General features: G+C 35.4%; 2 protein-coding genes, 1 long non-coding RNA gene and 1 other non-coding gene across 5 annotated transcripts; 2 read left to right on the top strand and 2 right to left on the bottom strand.

The window, feature by feature from the left end:
• Positions 1–1809: 1809 nt before the first annotated feature.
• Positions 1810–3416, bottom strand: LOC105971972 (transcription factor MYB14). The gene is made up of 3 exons (XM_012996907.2): positions 3218–3416; positions 2526–2655; positions 1810–2437 (listed from the first exon to the last, which is right to left on the bottom strand). The coding sequence occupies exons 1-3, from the start codon at positions 3348–3350 to the stop codon at positions 1960–1962; spliced, it is 741 nt and encodes a 246-aa protein (XP_012852361.2). The 5' UTR covers positions 3351–3416; the 3' UTR covers positions 1810–1959.
• Positions 3417–4838: 1422 nt separating this feature from the next.
• LOC148765602 (uncharacterized) lies at positions 4839–6689 on the top strand. Of its 2 annotated transcripts, XR_016029075.1 has the most exons (4): positions 4839–5116; positions 5624–5745; positions 6234–6305; positions 6462–6689. It is a non-coding gene; the product is annotated as an uncharacterized LOC148765602 (long non-coding RNA). The 2 variants fall into 2 exon arrangements; XR_016029074.1 differs by lacking the exons at positions 6234–6305; positions 6462–6689 and adding an exon at positions 5858–5901.
• Positions 6690–8697: 2008 nt separating this feature from the next.
• LOC105972076 (S-locus lectin protein kinase family protein) lies at positions 8698–11479 on the bottom strand. Its single transcript, XM_012997007.2, has one exon. The coding sequence runs from the start codon at positions 11347–11349 to the stop codon at positions 8842–8844; it is 2508 nt and encodes an 835-aa protein (XP_012852461.2). The 5' UTR covers positions 11350–11479; the 3' UTR covers positions 8698–8841.
• A 7053-nt stretch (positions 11480–18532) lies between these two features.
• LOC105972040 (universal stress protein PHOS32) lies at positions 18533–20863 on the top strand. The gene is made up of 2 exons (XR_016029270.1): positions 18533–19432; positions 20675–20863. It is a non-coding gene; the product is annotated as a universal stress protein PHOS32 (transcript).
• The last annotated feature ends 189 nt before the right edge of the window (positions 20864–21052 follow it).

The following is a 21052-nucleotide window of genomic DNA, read 5'->3' as shown; positions in this document are numbered from 1 at the left end:
AAATTTGCTTTCTTGATCAAGTTGATGTTTTTGTTCAACAATGTATATATGTAAATTGACATCATCAATATAGTTACAAATTGAAATTTAAATTTTTTTTCTTTGTTTTCAAATTCTTGCAAGTCATCGGTTATTATTTATGTACCACGGATAAGGAAACGACGATACGAGTAAACGGGCAAATGGGGAAACGGACACGGGAGAACGACATGTCCGAAAAATGGGGATACAGGAGCTTGGGAGAAACGTGTAAATATTAAAAATATAGTGATGTATTTATAAATAGGTTATATAAACATATATAAGATCATATATATATATATATATATATTGAAAATAAATTTTACTGTCAACTACCAATTTGCAACTGATCATTAAACCATGTAAATAATTAGGGAAACAACAAAAAATATTTTAAAGTTGCTATTCAAACATGTTTCTAACTTCTTAGAAATTGCAAAATAGCCGATCCGACAGGTGTCCTCGAGTGCCGGACAAGAAACATGTCTGAAACTCAAAAACGTTAAAAAGTTGAAGTTTTCGTGCTACGTCTTCTACTTCGATTATGGTTAACAAACACATTAGTCATAGAACAAATAAACAATATACTATTCAAATTTCAAAGTACTTATTTATTTTAAATAATATTCTCATTCCCAAATTTATTATTGTTTCAATATTTTCGGAGCACTCCTAAATAAAATTCAATTTTTCAAAAGTTGTACTTAATAAAACATAACTAATATTTTTGTCCTTTGGAATTTCAACTTCCACACACTTTCAAAATTTATAGAATATAGTTGAGAGGGACTTATATAAATATTATTCCCTAATTGAAAAAAAAATGTATAGCAAAAACGTGTTTCCCATAACTCTTGCAAAACAATTATTTAATCATCCAACTTGCATAATACAATATTTCATTTCGTCTAATTTATGTGCCAAAAGCTGTTTGAACTTTGAACAAACATTAAAACCTAAATTTGTTAGATTCTCCACTATCTTTATACACGTCACCATTGATCTATTTGCTGATCAGTGCATAAAAAATAGTTTAATTAATTCAATTTTTTTAAGCTTAAATATTATTAAAGGATTTCTTAACTTGATCGATCACCTAGCACAGCCAACTTGCTTATAACATATTCAATAATTCCAGGTTGTACAATTATTAATCAATCAATTAATATATACAATTATTACATGTGTTGTACAATTATTGCAAACATAGCTCCTTCGTGTATATATCAATTGTTTAAGTATTACAAAACCGAAATCGAAACCAAAACCAAAACCGAATTAATTACTAATTTGGTTTCAAGGTTGCCGCTTGCTACTCCTTAATCCAATTAAAACCATACTTATTTTATATATTTGTACATGAGCTAATATAACTTTGAATTCATATTTATTTTTAAAATCTATTCAAAATCATCTCTTTTCGTTCGAATTCCCTTACACTTGTATGTTTCGTCAATGTTAATTGCCCCTATATTAATTAATAGAGATTAAATTTTGAGCGGATCAGCCAATATTTATTATTAATCGGATTCCACTAATTTTTTGACACGTGGTACTCTTAAGTTTTAACTCTTAATAAATCACGCTGATTATAATTAGGGTTAGAGGGGTTATGAGTTCTGATGGGGTTTTCTTTTTTCTTTTTTCTTTTTCAATTATTAGAATCTTAATTATATTTTTATTTAAACTACGTGTCAATCATCCTATGGCATTCGATTTTCTAATTAAAACAGATCATCGGGTCTAAATTTGCACCTTAATTAATATATGCATGAACATTGAGATAGTAAGAAAAAGTTTTCGAATTTTATTAGCATACTCGCGTAGTAATTATATAATTCGCCAAGACATCATAATAAATATATTACAAACAAGAACAATAATACTCCAACATATGCTCATATATATAATATTGCTCAAAACATATTCATCATGTTATTACCAAAGTACCATGTCGAATGTGTCGTCTTCAAGTAGTGGTTCGGACCAGAAATTTTCTCGGGATTCTTCAGTTGAGTCCCAAGAAGTAGTTATTCCGGAATCCGAAGAATCGGAGCATGTGGGCTTATTAACATTCTGCATTTCTTGGTATATTAATCCAAAATCACGAGTTTCTTCCTCTCCAAATGATTGGTCGAAACATGTTTGATAATATATATCAGTCCAGAAATCACCACTAACTTTATCAGCCAAAAACGAATCGACAAAAGTATCCAGATCATCGAATTTTTTAGGGTTTTCGACAGATAAATCTTTGCCAAAAACATCCTCGGACACATGTTCCTCTAATCCAGACACTGATTGCTCTTTGGTAATAGTATCGTTTCGTTTCGTTCGTTTGTTTATGTGGGCATGCCAGTAATTCTTGACTTCATTGTCGGTTCTTCCCGGTAATTTTGCTGCAATGGCTGACCACCTGCATATGTTCTCTAATTAGTATTATTATTAATGTAAAAACAAAATTAATTTATAATTCTTGAAATACAATAATGAATATGCAATACTTGGTTCCAAGTTGATCATGTAATTTGATGATGAGATCCTTTTCGTATTCGGTGAACTTTCCTCGTTTGAGACCGGGCTTCAGATAATTCACCCACCGCAGTCTGCAACTCTTCCCACATCTAGCTAAACCTAATATATAAATAGAGCACATATTTATAATATTTTTATTTAATTTACATTTAGATCATGAAAATAAATAGATTTAATCACCCCACATTTTGGCCTATCCCAACCCAATTGCCATGGTAATAAATAAAGTTACAAAGCCTTAATTGGTTCATTCAAACATATAATTACTCAAAACATTTGGGAATCAATTCACTTAATTATGTGTACATGTGTTTCTAATTTTCATATTATTACATTGACTGCTTAACTTGTGTGGTTCAGTTTCGGGTTTCAGGTTTCGGGGTTTCGAGTTTCGAGTTTCTACTTCCTTTAGAGATATACTAGGATGAAATCAACTAATATTTACTTATAACTTGCAATCACTAACAAAGAAATTGTTTGAAAAACATTATTAGGGTTTCTTGACCGGGTATCTCGGGTTAGGGTTTCATTCTTGAAATTCCCCAAAATTAGCCACGTCTTTATGAATTTTCCCAATTATGTGAGCTACTACCTAAGTTTTTTTTTTTTTTTTTTTTTTTTTGTTCTCTTCGTGGAAAATATCGGAAAATATTCGACTTACCGGCAAATACGGGCAGCAATCTCCAGTTAGGGTGGCCATATCTGCAAATGTAAGCCCTTAACTTATTATCCTCTTCTTCACTCCAAGCACCTTTTTTCATTCCATTTTTGTCAAAACAAGGTGGTCTCACCATTTTAATTTTTCTTTGATTTCTTTAATTTTTTTTCTGCAAATTTCTTTGTAATAAGAGTTGTGGAATGTAATATAATTAAGCTCAGTCTATATATATACACACATGTATATAACATTAGAGAGAGACAAAGGCAAAAATATATTAAATTGTTATCCACATACGAAACAACATAGGAAGATTGGTAAATTATATAAAATAATGTGGAGGTTTGAACACATGCTATAAAGCATGCAATTAGGAGACTTCTCAAGTCAATGTGACCTCATTGTGAATTAAGTACTATAATTATAATTATAGAACTTTGTTTTTAGCACTCTCCACCCCTATATAACTTTTGATTGTCGCAAAAGCCCATGTATTATAAAAAAATTAGCAACGACCCCCTACGAAAGTTGATCAAAGCCAATACGGCTCCTCCGAGCGGATCATGTGCTACACTCGCCATATATGCCACTAGGAATGTGTGTTTTGACCTAAAAAGACCAAAATACCCTTTAATTTATAATTTTTAAGAATTACAGATTTATCCCAAAATTTCTATAAGCCCCAAAATAAAAAAAACTTTAAAAAATTTCAATTCAGACCCTTCAATCATCCAAAAATTCCTCTTATTCCCGTCATTATCTACTTCGAAAATTTAACTTCATTGTCAAACAATTCACTTTATTTTTCTATACCAAGTTTTGTTTCTAAATTTCGGTTATATCATATATAGATGTGAACGAATATACACGGCTTGATCGTTTTTTAGATTCAAAATGAGTCCTTGGTGGTAAGATGATATCTACTGTATTGATTTTTATAAAAGTCAGTAAGTATTCTTATTTTAAAATTTTCAAAATTATCCCAAACGATCCCGAAATTTATAACAGTTTTGTGATTTCAGAATCCCCGAAATTTTTGAAGTTTTTTGAATTGGAATGGATTAAAGATTTCAAAATTTTGTAGTTTGTCATTGGAAGTGGTTTTATACTTTCGAAAAATTTCAGAATTTTTTCGAAAAGATTAATTCCAATATGTTGCATACATACGACTTTCACAACAAAGCGCAATACATTTTATCAAAAAAAAAAAAAAAAAAAAGCACAATACACGATTTATTGGGACCGCCCCAAAATCCCCGTCGCCGATACCATGCATTATACGGGTACCCGCCCCGCCAAAATTCCCAACAAACAAAATCAATTCTTTTGTCATAATTGCCGTACCTGCACTATATATAGTTAAATACACCTTCAAACATTGATCAACCACTACAACAAAATGAAGATAATGGGACACTTGATTAGAGACGTTTTCTTATAAATGTCCCAAAGATAAATTATTAGGACACTTATAATTTGTGCTTCAATTACTAAACATATAGGGACACTTAATTATCAAATAATTTAGCATATTTTTATATAAGTTAATTTTTGATTCTTTTTAGCCCACCTCACCTTTCACTTTCTCCAATCGTATCTTTTATTTTATTTTCTTTCACTTCTTCTCCCAATTTTTCTAATCTATAATCTAGGGTTTATATTGACTAATATTTTTCATTTCTTTTTCTCGATTCGACAGTAGCAGATTTTCTTTCTCATTGTAGAAGATCTAAATGGTTAAAGTTTCTTTGAAATCGTGAAAGCGGCTAATAGTTTTCTTGTCTGTAGTCTCAAATCGACGGCCGAAGATGCTTAATGTCATCAATTAATCGACGGCGGCAAGACGAGCTAGGGCAACGACGATGAAGGATTAATTGATGAGTTGGGGCACAACGATGAAAGGTATTTCGTTTTTTTCTTTTTGGGAGTGGTAATAACAGACTCTATAGAGTTTTGCGGTGAATCAATTCAATATAGAAGTGCAATTTTAATTGTTCATTGTTCAAACTTGATGAGCTATACTTATGATTTTTGCATTTGGGTTAATGATTTTAGTCATGGATTATTCGATTAGGTATATATGCAACTGGTAAAATTTTGGTACCGCTAATTTACAAAATAGTCGTTCATAGTTAGACATTGGACTTAAAGATATTATTTGAGACTATATGTTTGTACATGATTTTGCTACTGAATTAGGATTTAGAAATATATTATTGGTGAATGTCTCTTATCTGCTAGTTGTATATTTATTTTGACTATGCAGTTTATCGTTGACTGTGAAATGAGACGAACTTATATAGAAGATTGTGCTAAGAAGTATACATAATTGATTGTAATGGTAGCTATGCATTTATACGTGTTAATTAAAATATTGCTTTTACTGCTGAAACTATATTTTGGAATTAGATTTCTATTGCAGATTCTTCATCCTGAGCCCGCTTCACTATTGATGTTTCACCCGGAATCACAGATTGGCTCTCTCCTGAGGTGTCCCCCAAGATATCTGATATAAATTATCCATTGAACAGGTGAAGAAGTTATATTAACTTTGTACAAATGTTAAGTACAATTTACATTCTTAGAGGTGATAGAATGATTTAGTCTCTCATAGAATTTTTGTTGTTTTAATTTTTATAATAGGTTACTTGTCTTTGTTGCATCTGTTGTTACTGCCCACAGGTTTGCACATTAACTTGATATTTTTTTTGGTTATATATAATTCAAAATGGCACTCTATCGATGCATGTCTTGTGATGTTCTAGTTTTTTATTAGATATGATATATACAGGTTAGTTGATATTTTTGTTTCCATATCCAGTTATTTATGTCTTTTAGACAAATAACTGTCACTCTGCCTACTGGAATATCTATCGAAGTGATAGTGAGCTTCTTTGTTCAATTTACCTAGTCGAATTTAGATTTGGAAATGTTGTTATCTCGTTATTGTTTTGATATGACATCTAACCTATGTAGATACATTGGCTCGTGAAGTAATTTTATATTGTCTTTTGTGCAGATCACAAGATAAGACTCAAAATTGCTTAATTGGGCAGTAGTTTATGCTTTGTCAGACATGAGTTTATCAAAGGTGAGTTTTTTATATTACACTAGACATTTAACTGTTTTATTAGGTATTCTCGGTTAGTTACTATTAACTTAAGAGAATTTCTTTAGAGATCTTTCAATCTCTGAGCAAGTTATATTATATACGTTCTATTTTTGATCTTTGTGATTATTGTAACAGGCTGATTTCAAAAAATGATCATGGAGAAAAGCTTAACTCACACAAGAGAAAGAGCAAAACCTCCAAAGGATAAAAGCAACTTGCCAATATGCGATTTAGTCATAGGACTCTTGTATGTTTTGTCTATTTGTCACTGAATACTAGTTGACCATTTGTTGGCAACTCATGAAAATACATTGAATTAATTGTGGATTTTAATAAATGGATTACTTTTGATTTTATTTCATATTCTTTTGTACCTTTATTATATACTGTACTTCTAGTAGATTACATGCTTTGATAACGCAGCTGAAATATTAGAAATTATCGTATTTTTTTTTGAGTAAGAAATTATCGTATTAATTGTATTTGATAACATTTGTAATACATATAAGTGTCTCTAAACAGGTTATATTACTCTTTTAAAGTCTGTTATAGGACATTTAGTTTTGTCTCAACTATATGTAGTGATAATTTTGAATGTCCCAATATATTCGTTATGTGACACTTATATTTGTCTCCAAATCAAATAAGGATGTCTATAATTGTCCCGATACAATATATTTCGGGACACTTAATTTTGTCTCCAACTCTATCGAGATATTTATAATTGTCCCGATAAAACACTATATTGAGACACTTTAAGTGTCCCTAACTTTATAGGACACTCAAACATGCGACACTTGCAACAATTGTCTCTAAAAGTCCAAGTGTCCCAATACATGTCTTATTGGGACACTTATCCATGCCCTAAAAGGGAGTTTTTGTTGTAGTGAACAGATGCAGCATTTGGTCTTACACTCTTTTGACTAGTAGTTATTCATTCTTTTAGTTTGGTGCCCCATTAATTCCCATTTATTAATTAACTAATTCTTGAAATATATTAATCAAATCCCAATTTTTATTTTTTTTATTAGCATGAAAAAATGAAGAAAAGATTATTCCACTGTTTTCAGCCAATGGCCATTGAAACTGCAGAGGAACACCCAATTTCTCCACCTATCATTGGTCCTAAACAAGACATGAAAAAATCACTTTCCCAGGTTCTTTTTATTTTTTATTAATTTATTTTTCGCAAAAAATAATTAATTAGTATTAAAAAAAATTCTGGTTAAAAATAACCCTTTTAATTTTTCTCCTTTCCTCACAGAAAATAAAGATTTCTGCAGGTAAAAACATTCATCGCCTTAGCCTTCAATTGAAGAACAATAATTCGTCGAGAAAAATCTACACTCACTCGAATTCGAAGATATCCGATGATGTCATCGATGATGACATCCACGAGACAGAAATAACGAGTTCGAAAAACACGACATCATCATCATCAATAACAGAGGGAAAATCGCCACCGTTGATTGAAGAAAACATCGTCAGAAAAATACCTTGTTGTTCATGTACTAAGATTAATCCTGGTTTATATCTGTTTGTTCTTACACTCTTCTTTACTATTGTCTGTGGCAGAGCTACAGCGATTTTCATTACATTGGTATTATTTTATTTGTTTCCTCTAGTTTTCCGGCCAGTGATCGGAAAAAAGTCGCCGGAGTTGGTGGAAAAAGAATAAGAACAGAGTACTGGGAAAAATAATTAGTGCATGTGCATTAAATATTTGACATGGAAAAAGAAATTGCGTGTGGTTTAATGATGTAGTATAATTTTAGGCATTTTAGTAATTATGTATTACTTTTTTATCACAAAATGTTTATTGTATAATTTTATATTTTTATATTTATTATTTGATACATTTGTAATGAAGTAAAAATAGGGGTGGAAATCGGAACGAAATTTTGCTATTTCCACCGATTCCAATCCAAAAAAAATCGATTCTGGAATAGTATTTTTCAATTCGAATTCCGAAATTTCGACTTCTAATTGTTTCGAAATTATTTGAATATAAATTGGAATATATATGAGATTCCGATTTTTGATCCGATTAAAGTTACGAAAATAATTTTAAAAATTCCAAAAGAAAAATTCCGAATATTACAATTAAAATACCACTATTATTATGTATTTTATGTTTAAGGTGAGCAAAAACCAAATTCGACCGATTCCGATAAAAAAAAATCCGATTTTGGAACAAGTTTTCTCATTCCAATTTCCGATTTTTTTAGAATGGAATTAGAACTAGTTTTTCACTTCCGAAAAAATTAGAATTTTCTGGAAAGGGATAATTCTGATCTAATCCGTCCGATTTACACCCCTAAGTAAAATATATGATGAAACATTCAAATTGAAGAAAAAAAAATGCAGAGTGTTGTTTAGAAACAACCCATGAATAACCATAATTTTTCACATATTATACATGATTGATGATTCAGCCCTTGTGTACATATATGTTTTTTTATTTAAATTTGATTTTGTAAAAAAAAAAAAAAACTAGTATTCAAGACTTACATAACTAATTAATACTCGAAGATGCTGCAGTAACCGTCTTCGATTGCGACGAAGCACTCGAGTTATCGCTCTTCCCTTGCGAACTCTGCTCCGCCGAAGACGAATCTGTAAAGAAAACAATCTTCTCCTCATTTTCGACAAACACTTGTAGCGATCTCGGAATCGGAGGCAAATTGACATCGATAACCCCTTCGAGAATTTGAACCACAACCCCCATAGAAGGCCTAACACTCTCATCCTCTTGTATACACCAACACGCAACTTTCAACACCTTCACCACCTCCGCCACGTCACCATCCCCCTCCAACAAAGGATCCAACAGCTCGAGCGCATCACCGCCATCCACCACCACACTCACCGCCCACGACGGGAAAAACCTAACCCTCCCATCCTCCACGTCAGCATTCCTCCTCCCGGAAACCAACTCGAAAAGCATCATCCCGTAGCTGTAAACATCGGCCTTGGACGTAATAGCCACACCCGATATCCACTCCGGCGCGAGATAGCCTCTCGTACCTCTCATCGTAGTGAGCACCCGACTAAAATCGCGGCCCACGAGCTTCGCCAATCCGAAATCGGCCACCTTCGGGCAAAAATCGCCGTCGAGTAGGATGTTCTCGGGCTTTATATCGCAATGGATGATGCGGGCCCTACACTTCTCGTGGAGGTAGGTCAAACCCCTCGCGATCCCCACCGCAACCTCGTACCTCGTCCTCCACGACAAAACAACCACCTCGGACGCGGCGCTCGAGCGGAAGAGATGGGAGTCTAACGAGCCGTTCTTCATGTAATCGTACACCAACAACTTCTTGTCGCTACCCTCGGAGCAAAAACCGCGGAGGCGTACGAGGTTTACGTGTTGGATGGTACCGATTGTGCTGACTTCGGTCCGGAATTGCTTCTCGCCTTGGCTTACGCTCTCGAGCCTCTTTACCGCAATTACGGTCGAATCGGGCAAAACCCCTTTGAAGACGGAACCGAACCCTCCTCCGCCCAACCTATCCGAGAAATTCTTGGTCGCATTTTGCAAATCCTTATATCCAAATGCCACCAAAGAACCCTCCACCACCCCTTTAGCACTACCCGATTCTCGCCCCCACTTTCTCCATATTATCAAAATCGCCACTAGGGTTGCAACAACCGCAATAGAACCCAAAGCAGCACCGATTACAACCCCTTTCTTGTTTTTGGCGCCACCAAAAACAGAGGAAGAGCCCGAAAGACGTACGTATATCGTTCTTCCGTTACCATCTCCTTCACTTAGTTGTTGCAAATTCAATAATTCGTCATTCCAAATCGAACAACTATTCCCATCGTACGCGTAAGCAGTACAAGAGCAATTACTCAAGCAAGACGTTTCACACTCTCGCAAACTCGCAGCGGTCGACGCTCGCGAATTATCGGGCAACCGCATATACGGTCGTTCCAAGAATCTATCTCTTCTCCCGTTTGACGAAGTAACATTACTCCCACACTGCAGCAAATCCATCTCCCTCACACATCCACCCGAATAATCGTTCAAACCCCAATCGTTCTCCGATCTACGCTTAAATCCCGGCAAGCAATCGCAGAACGGCTTCGAGTTCTGGTTGCAAGTACCGAACGCCCCGCAATAAGCGTACACCACGCATTGCTGTCTCAGCTGAGACCAGAACAAATTCCAATCCGAATAAACGTTATCCCACGTCAACTGCTTGATCTGCCCAGAAACATCCATGATGAATCTCGACACGACCGACGGATCGTAGAGAGAATACGTGAAGTAGCTCTCGTCGGAGGTGTTAATGTAGGTGAAGTTGTAGATGTAATTCAATGTCATTTCGGGGACTAAATTGAAAATATGACCGTTCCAAGGACCACTCGTCCAATACTGCTTACTTCGATTCCATCTTATGATGTACTGACTCCCAATTGGATCGAGCTCGAGGGAGAAAAGGCCAGGGGCAGGATCGTCAAGATTTTTCCATGATGTAAGAAGCTGCTTCGTTTGTGTTCTTTTGTTGTAAGAGATTTTCCCTCCGGGGAGCCACGTGTTTCCTGGGTTGTCGAGACTCTGCCATAGATAGGGTTTGGAGGAATTTGACGGGTTTGGACCCGACCCGTTTGTCAGAACCAGAACCAGGTTCCCGTCGTCGAGGAGCACGGCGGCGGTGGAATTGGAATTGGAATTGCTCGGGGGTTTTACTCCGGTTGACCAAATCTGGGATTGTGACTCGTTCAGCAGGACTAGGTTTCCGTCGGAAATCGTGAGGCGGGCGGAGGTTTTGTCGGAAATTGGGGTTTCTCTGTTTGCGACCCAAACTACGGTTTGTTCGCTGACTTTTTTGTACCAGATTCCGATGTAGTGTTTTGAGGAGTTACCTGGTGAAAAGAATCCGAGCTCGAAGTTTCCGCCAGAGGAGACGATGGTTTGGTCGCCGGAGAGAGATTGGTTGCCGGAAATGGTGTCCGCCGCAAAGGAAGAGGGGTTTTTTAAGAAGAAACAGAGGAGGAGGATGAAAAGATGAATCATAGTACGAGAATGGGTCGTCTGAGGAATAATCTGTACGGAAAACTAGAAGAGAGAGAGAGAGAGAGAGGAGAGAGAGATCATGTGTTCATACAAAAATGGTGGTTAGTAAAAACTGTGTCGGTATTTTGTCAAGTCAACTTTGTTTTGTGGTATTTGAACCAAATATGAATACCGTAATTGGCAGGGTGGTCCTTTCAGTTAAGTTTATTTCTCAATTGGACCCTCAAAAGTTAACAATTAGCAGATATTACACCCTCATATGAGTATCTTCTTGGAATAAATTAAGATGCATCTTATATTAAAATTTTAGGGTAAATTACGGCCACACTCCATTGATGTAAGGTCAAATTACGAAAAAAATTCATCATATTTGGGTTATTACAACCAGTCAACCACCCCTCAACTATGAGTTTTCTTACACGTCAACTTGTGCGGTGTCAGATTTAGTGGAATCTTTTAGATTATGTTGAATATTCTCCAGTTTGTATCTGTTTTATCCTCTTCGAACTCCACAGTGTAAAACAAGATGATCATAAGATGTGCGTTTTGGCTTGTAAATATTATATTGTGGTGCATCAGAAACTGCATTTTTGTACCAAATGAGTACAAACTAGAGTATTCTACGGAATCTAAAAAATTATGTTGAATTTGACACCATAACGGTTGACGTGTTTGTAAGAAGACTTATAGTTGAGGGTTAGTTGCAATTACCCAAATATAATTTTTTTTAGTAATTTAACATTATCTCAAGGGTGACCGTAATTTACCCTAAATATTAGCCAAAATTGACCAAAAAACAATTGTCGACTTAATGGAGTAAGATAAGAGGGTGTGTAATTATGGCGGGAACAATTTTTCTTTTTAAGAACTATTTGAATTAATTAGGCACTAGAACTTAAGTACACTAAAATCTCAAGTGCACTTTAATGTTGGATATTAAGCAATTAAGTGAAAATCTATAGCTTTTATAATATTTTGATGTGGTTTTTTTATTCTAAATATTGGTTAATGACTTAATGGGTAATTTGATTTGTTCAAGAGCACATGATGAGAGCATGGATAGGTAAGTGGGATAAATTATTAATTTTATTTTTATGTTAAATATTAAAAAATAAAAAGTAAGTGGAAAAATTAAGAGTATAATACTATATTGAGCCAAAGTGGGATTTAACAAGAGTATAGGGGTAAAGTAAAATAAACTCTTTTATTTCTTTTTGTTAAAGAATATTTTTCAAATTATCAGGGTATTACGGTAATTTACAGAAGACTGAAAAGTCATGTATACGTAATACGCGTGAAGTCAACGGAAGGGCCAAGGGCCCCAGAGTCAAGACCAATGAAATGATGATGCCATGACAAAAATTACAGCACCGCTAATTTTAGGTAGTTAATTAAGACCTATGTAGTATGTAGCACCAAAAGTCGGAAACTTCAACTTCTCCCTGTATTCGCGTTTCGAATACGTATTGTGTTTGATATTTTAGAAGCACACTTGCCGGACAACTTATGTGTTCTTTGGTAATTTCTGAAAAGTTAGAAACATATTTGAATAACGAATTTTCAAATACTTTTGAATAATATTTATTTTGAATATATTTGTATGAAAATATATAAAAAATATAATTATATATGATACATGTTTACATAGTACATTTATAAATATACTCCTACATTTTTTAATATTTACATATTTCTTCCAAATTCTCGAATCCTCGTTTTTTGGACCTTCTGTTTCCTTGTGTTAGTTTCTTTATTTACCAGTATCATCGTGTTAAGTGTATATTTTTACACTTAATCATATCGTTTTAATTTGGAGCTTTTGGTATGTTTTATTGATAATTGGTGCTTAAAGTATTAATTTATTGTGTTTTAGGTACAAATTGGAGAATTGGATAAATTCAGGGTCAAAACACAATTTAGGAGAAAATATTGGCGCGGAAAGTGAAGAAGTCTAAAATCAGAAGAATTAAAGCCCGGATGGTCGTCTAAGAAATACACTAGAAATCCAGACGGTCGTCCGAATATTTTCATGGGATGAATAAAGTCTCTGGAATTGAGACGGTCGTCTGGAATTGAGACGGTCGTTTGGAATTTGAACTACAAATCCAGACGGCACCGAGAAGACGTAGAAGTGCAGTAAAGGACTCCTAATTGCACAACGAAATTGCCTTCTTTTCCAAGTTTTCCACCCTATATAAGACCAATTCAAGCACACAATTTATGCATCTTTTTTTACACAATCGGAGAGCAAGAGAACGGAGAATCGAAGACAAAGACTTGACGAATCTTCATCATAATTCTTCTTTTATCTATCTTTTCTAAATCTATGTCTTCGAGTAGTTTTCACCGGATGAGTGTGTCAATTGCAAGTGGTGTTGTGGACATATAGATATCACCTTAGGTAGCCCTTTACGAGACTTGTTAGTTAATGCATTATTCATAATTGGTTTACATAGACATATAGTGAACCGTTTATGAATAATAGACTCATAACACACGCGACAGCGGGATACGAGTAATTTAGTGTCTCGGGTTAATAACCAAGAATTGTAACTTGCATGATAGTGGATTAATTGGGTGACGATTTATCGCATAGGGGGAAGATAATTGTTTTTATATTGATACTTTCTCGTGATTTTTTTGCTTTCATAATTAGTTTAATTATTTAGTTGATTAAATTTGACAACCTTGCGTAGGCTGGATAAAAATCATAATTGTTAGAATTTTGTACTTAGGATTAGGTAATTTGAGTATTCCCTGTGGGATCGACATCCGACACTCACGAGTCCACTTTTACTACTTGTTTGCGATACGTGCACTTGCGTGATAAGTATTTAGTCCAACACATCGTTTCCGTGTCCTTGCTACATAAGTGATGACCGGTCACACTTTTCAATTCTGGCTGAAAAATCAAAAGAAAAAAAATTATTGTCAAAATCAAATTATTCCTTATAAATTCGTCTGGCATCAATTTATAAGCTAAATGAATTAAATTTGAACACATATTTTCATTCGATAAATGAAATTCGGTTCGGACCGAAGTTTGATTAGAAAAATATTCTTCTTGCGTGATAAATAATTTTGACGCAGCCTTTCCCAAACACAAAGATTTTTACCCAGCCGCGGTTGTTGCTCAGAACTGTGAAGGTATTTGCTTAACTTGGAAGAATGAGACAATTCATGGATGGAAAATTCATTTGTCAGAATATTTTTGATAAATCATGATTTTTTTTCAATAAATTTTGTGATATAAATATAATATTTACAACCAAGAAAAATATCAGTTATAAAACTATAGCTTAAAAAACAATTTTTGGTGGGCCTTTTGCAAAAATAATAATATTTTAAAGGGCAACGTGCAACAAATATACTCAAAAGCTGATGAATAACATCAAAATTTTGCTATCGGGACAATGTGCAACAAGAATAAAAATTTGAAGGGGTACGTTTAACTTTTTAAAATTTTGAGAGCGTAAAGTGCGAAAAATAGATTTTTTTAGGGGGTGATGTGCAATTTGCCTTTTATATCAATATAAAAAGAAGGGTAAATAGCATTAAACCACCTAAACTTTTTACGTTTTTGCGAATTACCACCTGAACAATTTTTTTTCGCAAGAGTTTACCTGTACTCAATTAATTGTGCCACTTTGCCATTTTTGCCTGAGTTCAGGTCAAAATGACCGGCTCTCAGCCCATGTGCGTTGCACGTGACAAATCCAAGGCTATTGACGTCTTTTTCATTTTTAAAATGGAATAAATGTTTTTCTTTTTATTTTTCTTTTTTGAAGTGGAATTTTCTTAAATAGAATAATAATAAAATAAAAAAAAAAAAAAAAAAAAAAAAAAAAAAAAACTTCATCTTTTTCCCAGCGGTTCATCCCTGGATTTTGAGAAGCCATTGTACTTTCTCACCTCTGCAATTCCAAGGATGACCACTCCCGTCGCACCAATTTCACCACCCACCGCTCACCGCCGCACATCCTATCTCACCGCCCAACACCGCACACCTCCGCCGCGGCATGGGGCAGCCTCAATTGTGAGAAGATCATCTAATCCTCCATTTGTTGGAAGAAGATTTAGTCGATTCGGAGGAAGAAATCGAGAGAAAATAGTGTTCATACAACCTGAATTGGGGAAAGGGGGAAATTAAATGAACATTTCATTTACCTAATTTTAGGTTCAATTTCAGTCAACCAAAATGAGCTGTGATTAAATGTGTTCAAAATACAAAATTAAGAATATATTGTGTCCATTGTCGAAAAGTCTCGCTTGGGGTTGAGGGCGGCGGATCTGAAGAAGATGTGGTGGTGGTGATGAGCTTGGTGGTTGGGCAAGAGGGAGAGTTGGTTCCTGTTGGTGAGCGGCGGAACGGCTGCAACATGTACATGAGAGAAATGGTTGATGAAAGTTTTGAGTGGGGTGTGTAGGGTGGGGTGGTTGGATATGATTTGCAGCCGCCTACGCCGCTGGCCTTGATGGGTTCATGTAGAGGAGCTGTGTGAAATTTGGGCTAATTGCCGGCGAGCGACGGCGTCTTTGTTGTTGGTCTGATGAGAATGATGATGATTAAGAAATATAAAGTAGCAGCAATAAAAAATGGAAAAAACGACAATAAAGACAAATAAAAATAAAAATAATTAACATTTATTCCATTTTAAAAACGGAAAAGACGTCAATAGCCTTGGATTTGTCATGTGCAACACACATGGGTTGAGAGCCGGTTATTTTGACCTGAAAACAGGCAAAAAATGGCAAAGTGGCACAATTAATTGAGTACAGGTAAACTCTTGCGAAAAAAAATTGTTCAGGTGGTGATCCGCAAAAACGTAAAAGGTTTAGGTGGTTTAATGCTATTCACCCTAAAAAGAATGACAAAATGCACTTCACCCCCTAAAAATTTTCATTTTCGCACTTTCCCCCCTAAAAATCCAAAAACTGGATAATCCCCCTTCAAAATATTGTATTGGTTGCACTTTGCCCCATAAACCATTTTTTTGGGAATTGTGCAACAAAAATAACATTTTAAAGAGCAATTTGCAAAAAGATAATGTTTTTAAGGGGTAACGTGCAACAAAAAATAACATATAGAGGGGCAACGTGCAACACAAATACTCAATTCTGATGAATGAACCATCGAAATTTTGCTATCGAGACAATGTGCAACAAGAATTACATTTTGAAGGGGGACATTCACTTTTTAAAATTTTGAGGGGGTAAAGTACAAAAATTAGATATTTTTAGGGGGTGATGTGCAATTTTCTCTCAAAATAATCGTTTGTTAATTGGAGGACAAAATGCACTTGACCCCCTACAAATTTACCATTTTTGCATTCCCCCCCTGAAAATTCAAAAAAAGAAAAAAAAAAAAAAAAGGATAATCCCCTTCGAAATATTGTTTTGGTTGCACTTTGCCACAAAAACCAATTTTTCGGTGGGCACCGTGCACAAAAAATAACATTTTAAAGTGGCAATGTTCACAAAAATAATATTTTTAAGGGGCATTGTGCAACAAAAATAACATATAAAGGGACAACGTGCAACAAAAATACTCAATTCTGATGAATGACCCATCGAAGTTTTGCTATCGGGACAATGTGCAACAATAATAACATTTTGAGGGGGACATTCATTTTTTAAAGCGGAAATTACAGTTTGCACCCCTGAACTATGGGTTTTGTCACAAACATACCCTTGAACTACAAAATGGCCCCTCCATTACAATCTATTAGTGGAAGATGAAGTGGCATGTTGACTTTCTCATTTATAGTTGATTTTTTTTATCGTTTTATTTTTTCGGACATTCTTACCCCTCCATTTGTGTGTGTATATATATATATATATATATATATATACTAATTGTTCAATAATATTTTAATTTGTCAATAATAAAAATAAAATATTATTAAATATAAATAAATCAACAACAAAATTATAAATTAATAAAAGAAAAAAAAAAAAAAGGAAACATCTGCAAATGGTCTCAACACACACTCAAGAACAGAGCATCTATGTGAAAATCAGCTCAATTCAAGAAATGCTTACATCAAATTAAAGAATAGGAACCACACGTCATCTCTTCAATCCTACCATTAGGATGTGCGAAGAAATTAAAACCACAATCAAAAAGCAGCAAGTACCAATTTCTTGCAAGAATTCTCCTTTAATCATAATCTGACGACAGTAGTAGGTAGTCTAAGAAGATTTTGTAAAAAGATTGAAGTTTTAGTAAAGATTTGAGGAGAGAGAGGATGCCGGCGAGATGCTTGTGGTTTTGAAATACAGCTGGCCTGCTCCCAATCCCGATCTTTCTTTTTAGTTCACCAAAAACATTATCTGAAGAAGAAGAAAGATTACCCTACCACACCTACACAGTTTAGGGTAGGGGTTACCTTTTGAAGATACATTTCATTACCGCTCCGTGGGATTTGACTTCCAGACTCAAGATTGAATGTGATTGAGGTATCTTGTTAACAACTGCTTTGTCGGAGATGCATTCTCTTCTATTGGCAGATATAGAGTTGGCATCGGGTTTTTCCTCATCGACAATGGGTTCTACTGCTTAACCAAGAGCCAAATGAGTTGGAGAGGAACCAGCTATCTTGTATATGCGTAGAAAGATCAGCCATTCGGTCTGCCCCGAGATTGATAGAATGTAAAGACCAGCCCAGGCAGAAGCAAAGCCGGACCGTACCGGACCATATAAAGCAACTCCATAGGGATTTGAGTGAAAACTATGCCTAATCGAAGATACATTGTTCTATTTTTGTCGGACTACTTTACTAAATGGGTCAAGGCCATTCCCATGAAGTCAGTCGATCTTCGGAGCTGTGGTTGTGTTTCATCCCTCAAGATTTAATTTGAAGAAATTGAATTGCAAATCAAATTAAAGATAAGGTGGAAGAAGATGTGCTTACTATAGTTGTACCTAAAGATACCACCCCCAACAGTGCAGACATATTTGAAGCACAAATGGGTAAATGCACTCATATACTAACTAACGATGTTAATTTTCCAATGGTTGACTGAAATCGTAGAGACCATTTTGTTATGTTTTGTAGTTCAAGGGGGTGTTTGTGACAAGCCCCATAGTTCAGTGGTCAAACTGTACTTTCCTCTTTTTTCAAATTTGGAGGGGTACCGTGCAATTTTCTCTTAATTGAATTTCACCCATTAATAGAATATTGAGGCAAACTAATTTTATGAAATGGAAGAACTCTCTCTCACTTTCCTCCTCATTTGTTGGATCGATCCTTCTCTCTCTCTCTTCCTCTCAATTTCTCTCTCCCCATTTTTCAACAAACTCTTTTTTTCTTTTAACACTCAAAACAAACCAATTATCAACCTCCGATCCACCACCGCCATGGCTTCACCACCACCACCCTCCGCCGCCGCCGTCAATCCATCAAATCACCACCACCTCCACCCCGTCCAGGTCAAAACCTCCTCCCCACGCTTCCCACCTTCCCCCGCCACCCCAAACTCCATCTCCGCCATCTCCCCCTCCTCCCGCCGCATCGCGATCGCCGTCGACCTCAGCGACGAGAGCGCCTACGCCGTCAAATGGGCCGTCGAGAACTACCTCCGCCCCGGCGACACCGTGATCCTCCTCCACGTCCGCTCCACCTCCGTCCTGTACGGCGCCGACTGGGGCTCCTCCACCCCCACCACCGCCACCGCCTCCACCAACAACCCCTTCTCCAAGACCTCCCCGCAGCAGATGGAGGAGGACTACGACAACTTCACCGCCGCCAAGGCCAACCACCTCGCCCAGCCGCTCGTGGAGGCGCACGTGCCGGTCAAGATCCACATCGTCAAGGACCACGATATGAAGGAGCGGCTCTGCCTGGAGGTTGAACGGCTGGGATTGAGCGCCGTCATTATGGGGAGCCGTGGGATTGGTGCTTCGCGGCGGAGCAGCAAAGGCAGGCTCGGCAGCGTCAGCGATTACTGCGTGCAGCACTGCGCCTGTCCGGTGGTGGTGGTTAGGTATAATAATCACGACGATAAATCCGAGGCGGCGGCGGCGGAGGAGAAGGAGGTGGAGGAATTTCACGATGCCGATGATCAACAAAAGTGATGAAAGGTTTTCTCTCTCATTTTACCCCCCAATTCTTTTTCTTTTTTTTCTTTTTTGCCCCCATAAATTTGTCATTTTTTATTTGTGTGATTAAATCGTTAATTTTTATAATTGTTTAATTGGACTTGTGCGTTTGATAAAGGGAAAAATATCTTACGTTTGCACCGATTTTATATTTCATCCCTTATGTTAAAAAATACACATTTGGTCTCTTGTGTTTATAAAGTTTTACAGTTTTAGTCATTTCCGTCATTTTCCATTAGAATTAACGATATGGAGCGTGTGCCCATTACTGTCTTAACTAACAAACTAACGGTAAATTGACAGAATTGACAAAAAGTGTTTAAATATTCAAACATGATGGACCAAATGTGTTTTTTATGAATATGAGGCACCAGATGTGAAATCTGTGCAAACTTGAGGGATGAAAACTGTAATTTTCCGTTTGATAAATATTCATTTATTGGGAAAAATACAGTTTTCATCCCTCAAGTTGCACCGATTTCAGATTTAACAAAAACACATTTGATCCCTCATGTTTCAAAAATTCAACATTTGTAGTCCTCTATGTCAATTTTCTCGTTAAAACTAACGGAATCAAGTGTGTGTCTATCACCTACTTAACTGACGGACTAATGGTAAATTGACGGAAATAACCAAAAATTTTAGATTGTTGAAACATGAATAACCAAATGTGTGTTTTATGAACATGGGGACCAAAGGTGAAATTGGTGCAAACTTGGGGGTGAAAACTGTAATTATCCCTTCATTTAGTTATAGAAAAATTATAAATAAATTCTTTATGTGACCACAATCAATTATTCAATTACAAATTGGTAGCTGATAAAGCTATTTATTCAAATAAAATTATACAAAAATGTATAAATAAACAAAGTTTTCGATGTGTATTTTTATAACTTCTATACATACATGTATATTTTTAATATTTACACGCTCTTCCGTCCTAGTTTTTAGGATACGAATGCGCCATGCTCGTTTTGGTTAAATGTAAGCTAAGAATTCGATTTAGCACAATCCTAGTCGTTTCCAATAAAAGAAAAATCATACTTCACATAATTTGTGTTTTTGTTCCATATTACACCTGCTGATGTACACTGGATATCCATTCATCTACAAAAAAATACACACGTATCGATTTCAATTTTTATATTAGTTAATGAATGGTAGATATTTGCCCGATACAATTGTAGTATAACTTTAGACTGATATCAACTCCTTTTTGTGCAGGAATAATTTTACAGATGGTGAATGCCCAAAAGACTTCATTTTTCTTTTTTATCATAAATGGTGGTTTCATTTGGTGTTGTAGTGCCAATAATGCAGGCACAAAGTTGAGGATAATTATATCTTTTTTTATTCCATTTGTATCCCTCCATGAGAGAACCACCTTTTCATTTATATATATGTTTTACCAAATATAATTATTCCATATATATGTTTTGTCAACAAGACAACCACCACTTTTTACTATTAAACAATTAAAAAAATAAATAAATAAATAACCTACCAACTTTCACATACACTCATACTTTAAGCTTCTAGTTCTAATACTTACAACTTCCCAATAGTCAAGAATGCATGGAACTGCAATATTGCATGTTGGTT

Source organism: Erythranthe guttata, chromosome 13, assembly GCF_056151865.1.
Source record: "Erythranthe guttata isolate IM_541 chromosome 13, IM_541, whole genome shotgun sequence".
Lineage (NCBI taxonomy): Eukaryota > Viridiplantae > Streptophyta > Magnoliopsida > Lamiales > Phrymaceae > Erythranthe > Erythranthe guttata.
The sequence above is the reverse complement of the archived record's forward strand: the minus strand, read 5'-3'. Positions and strand labels throughout refer to the sequence as shown.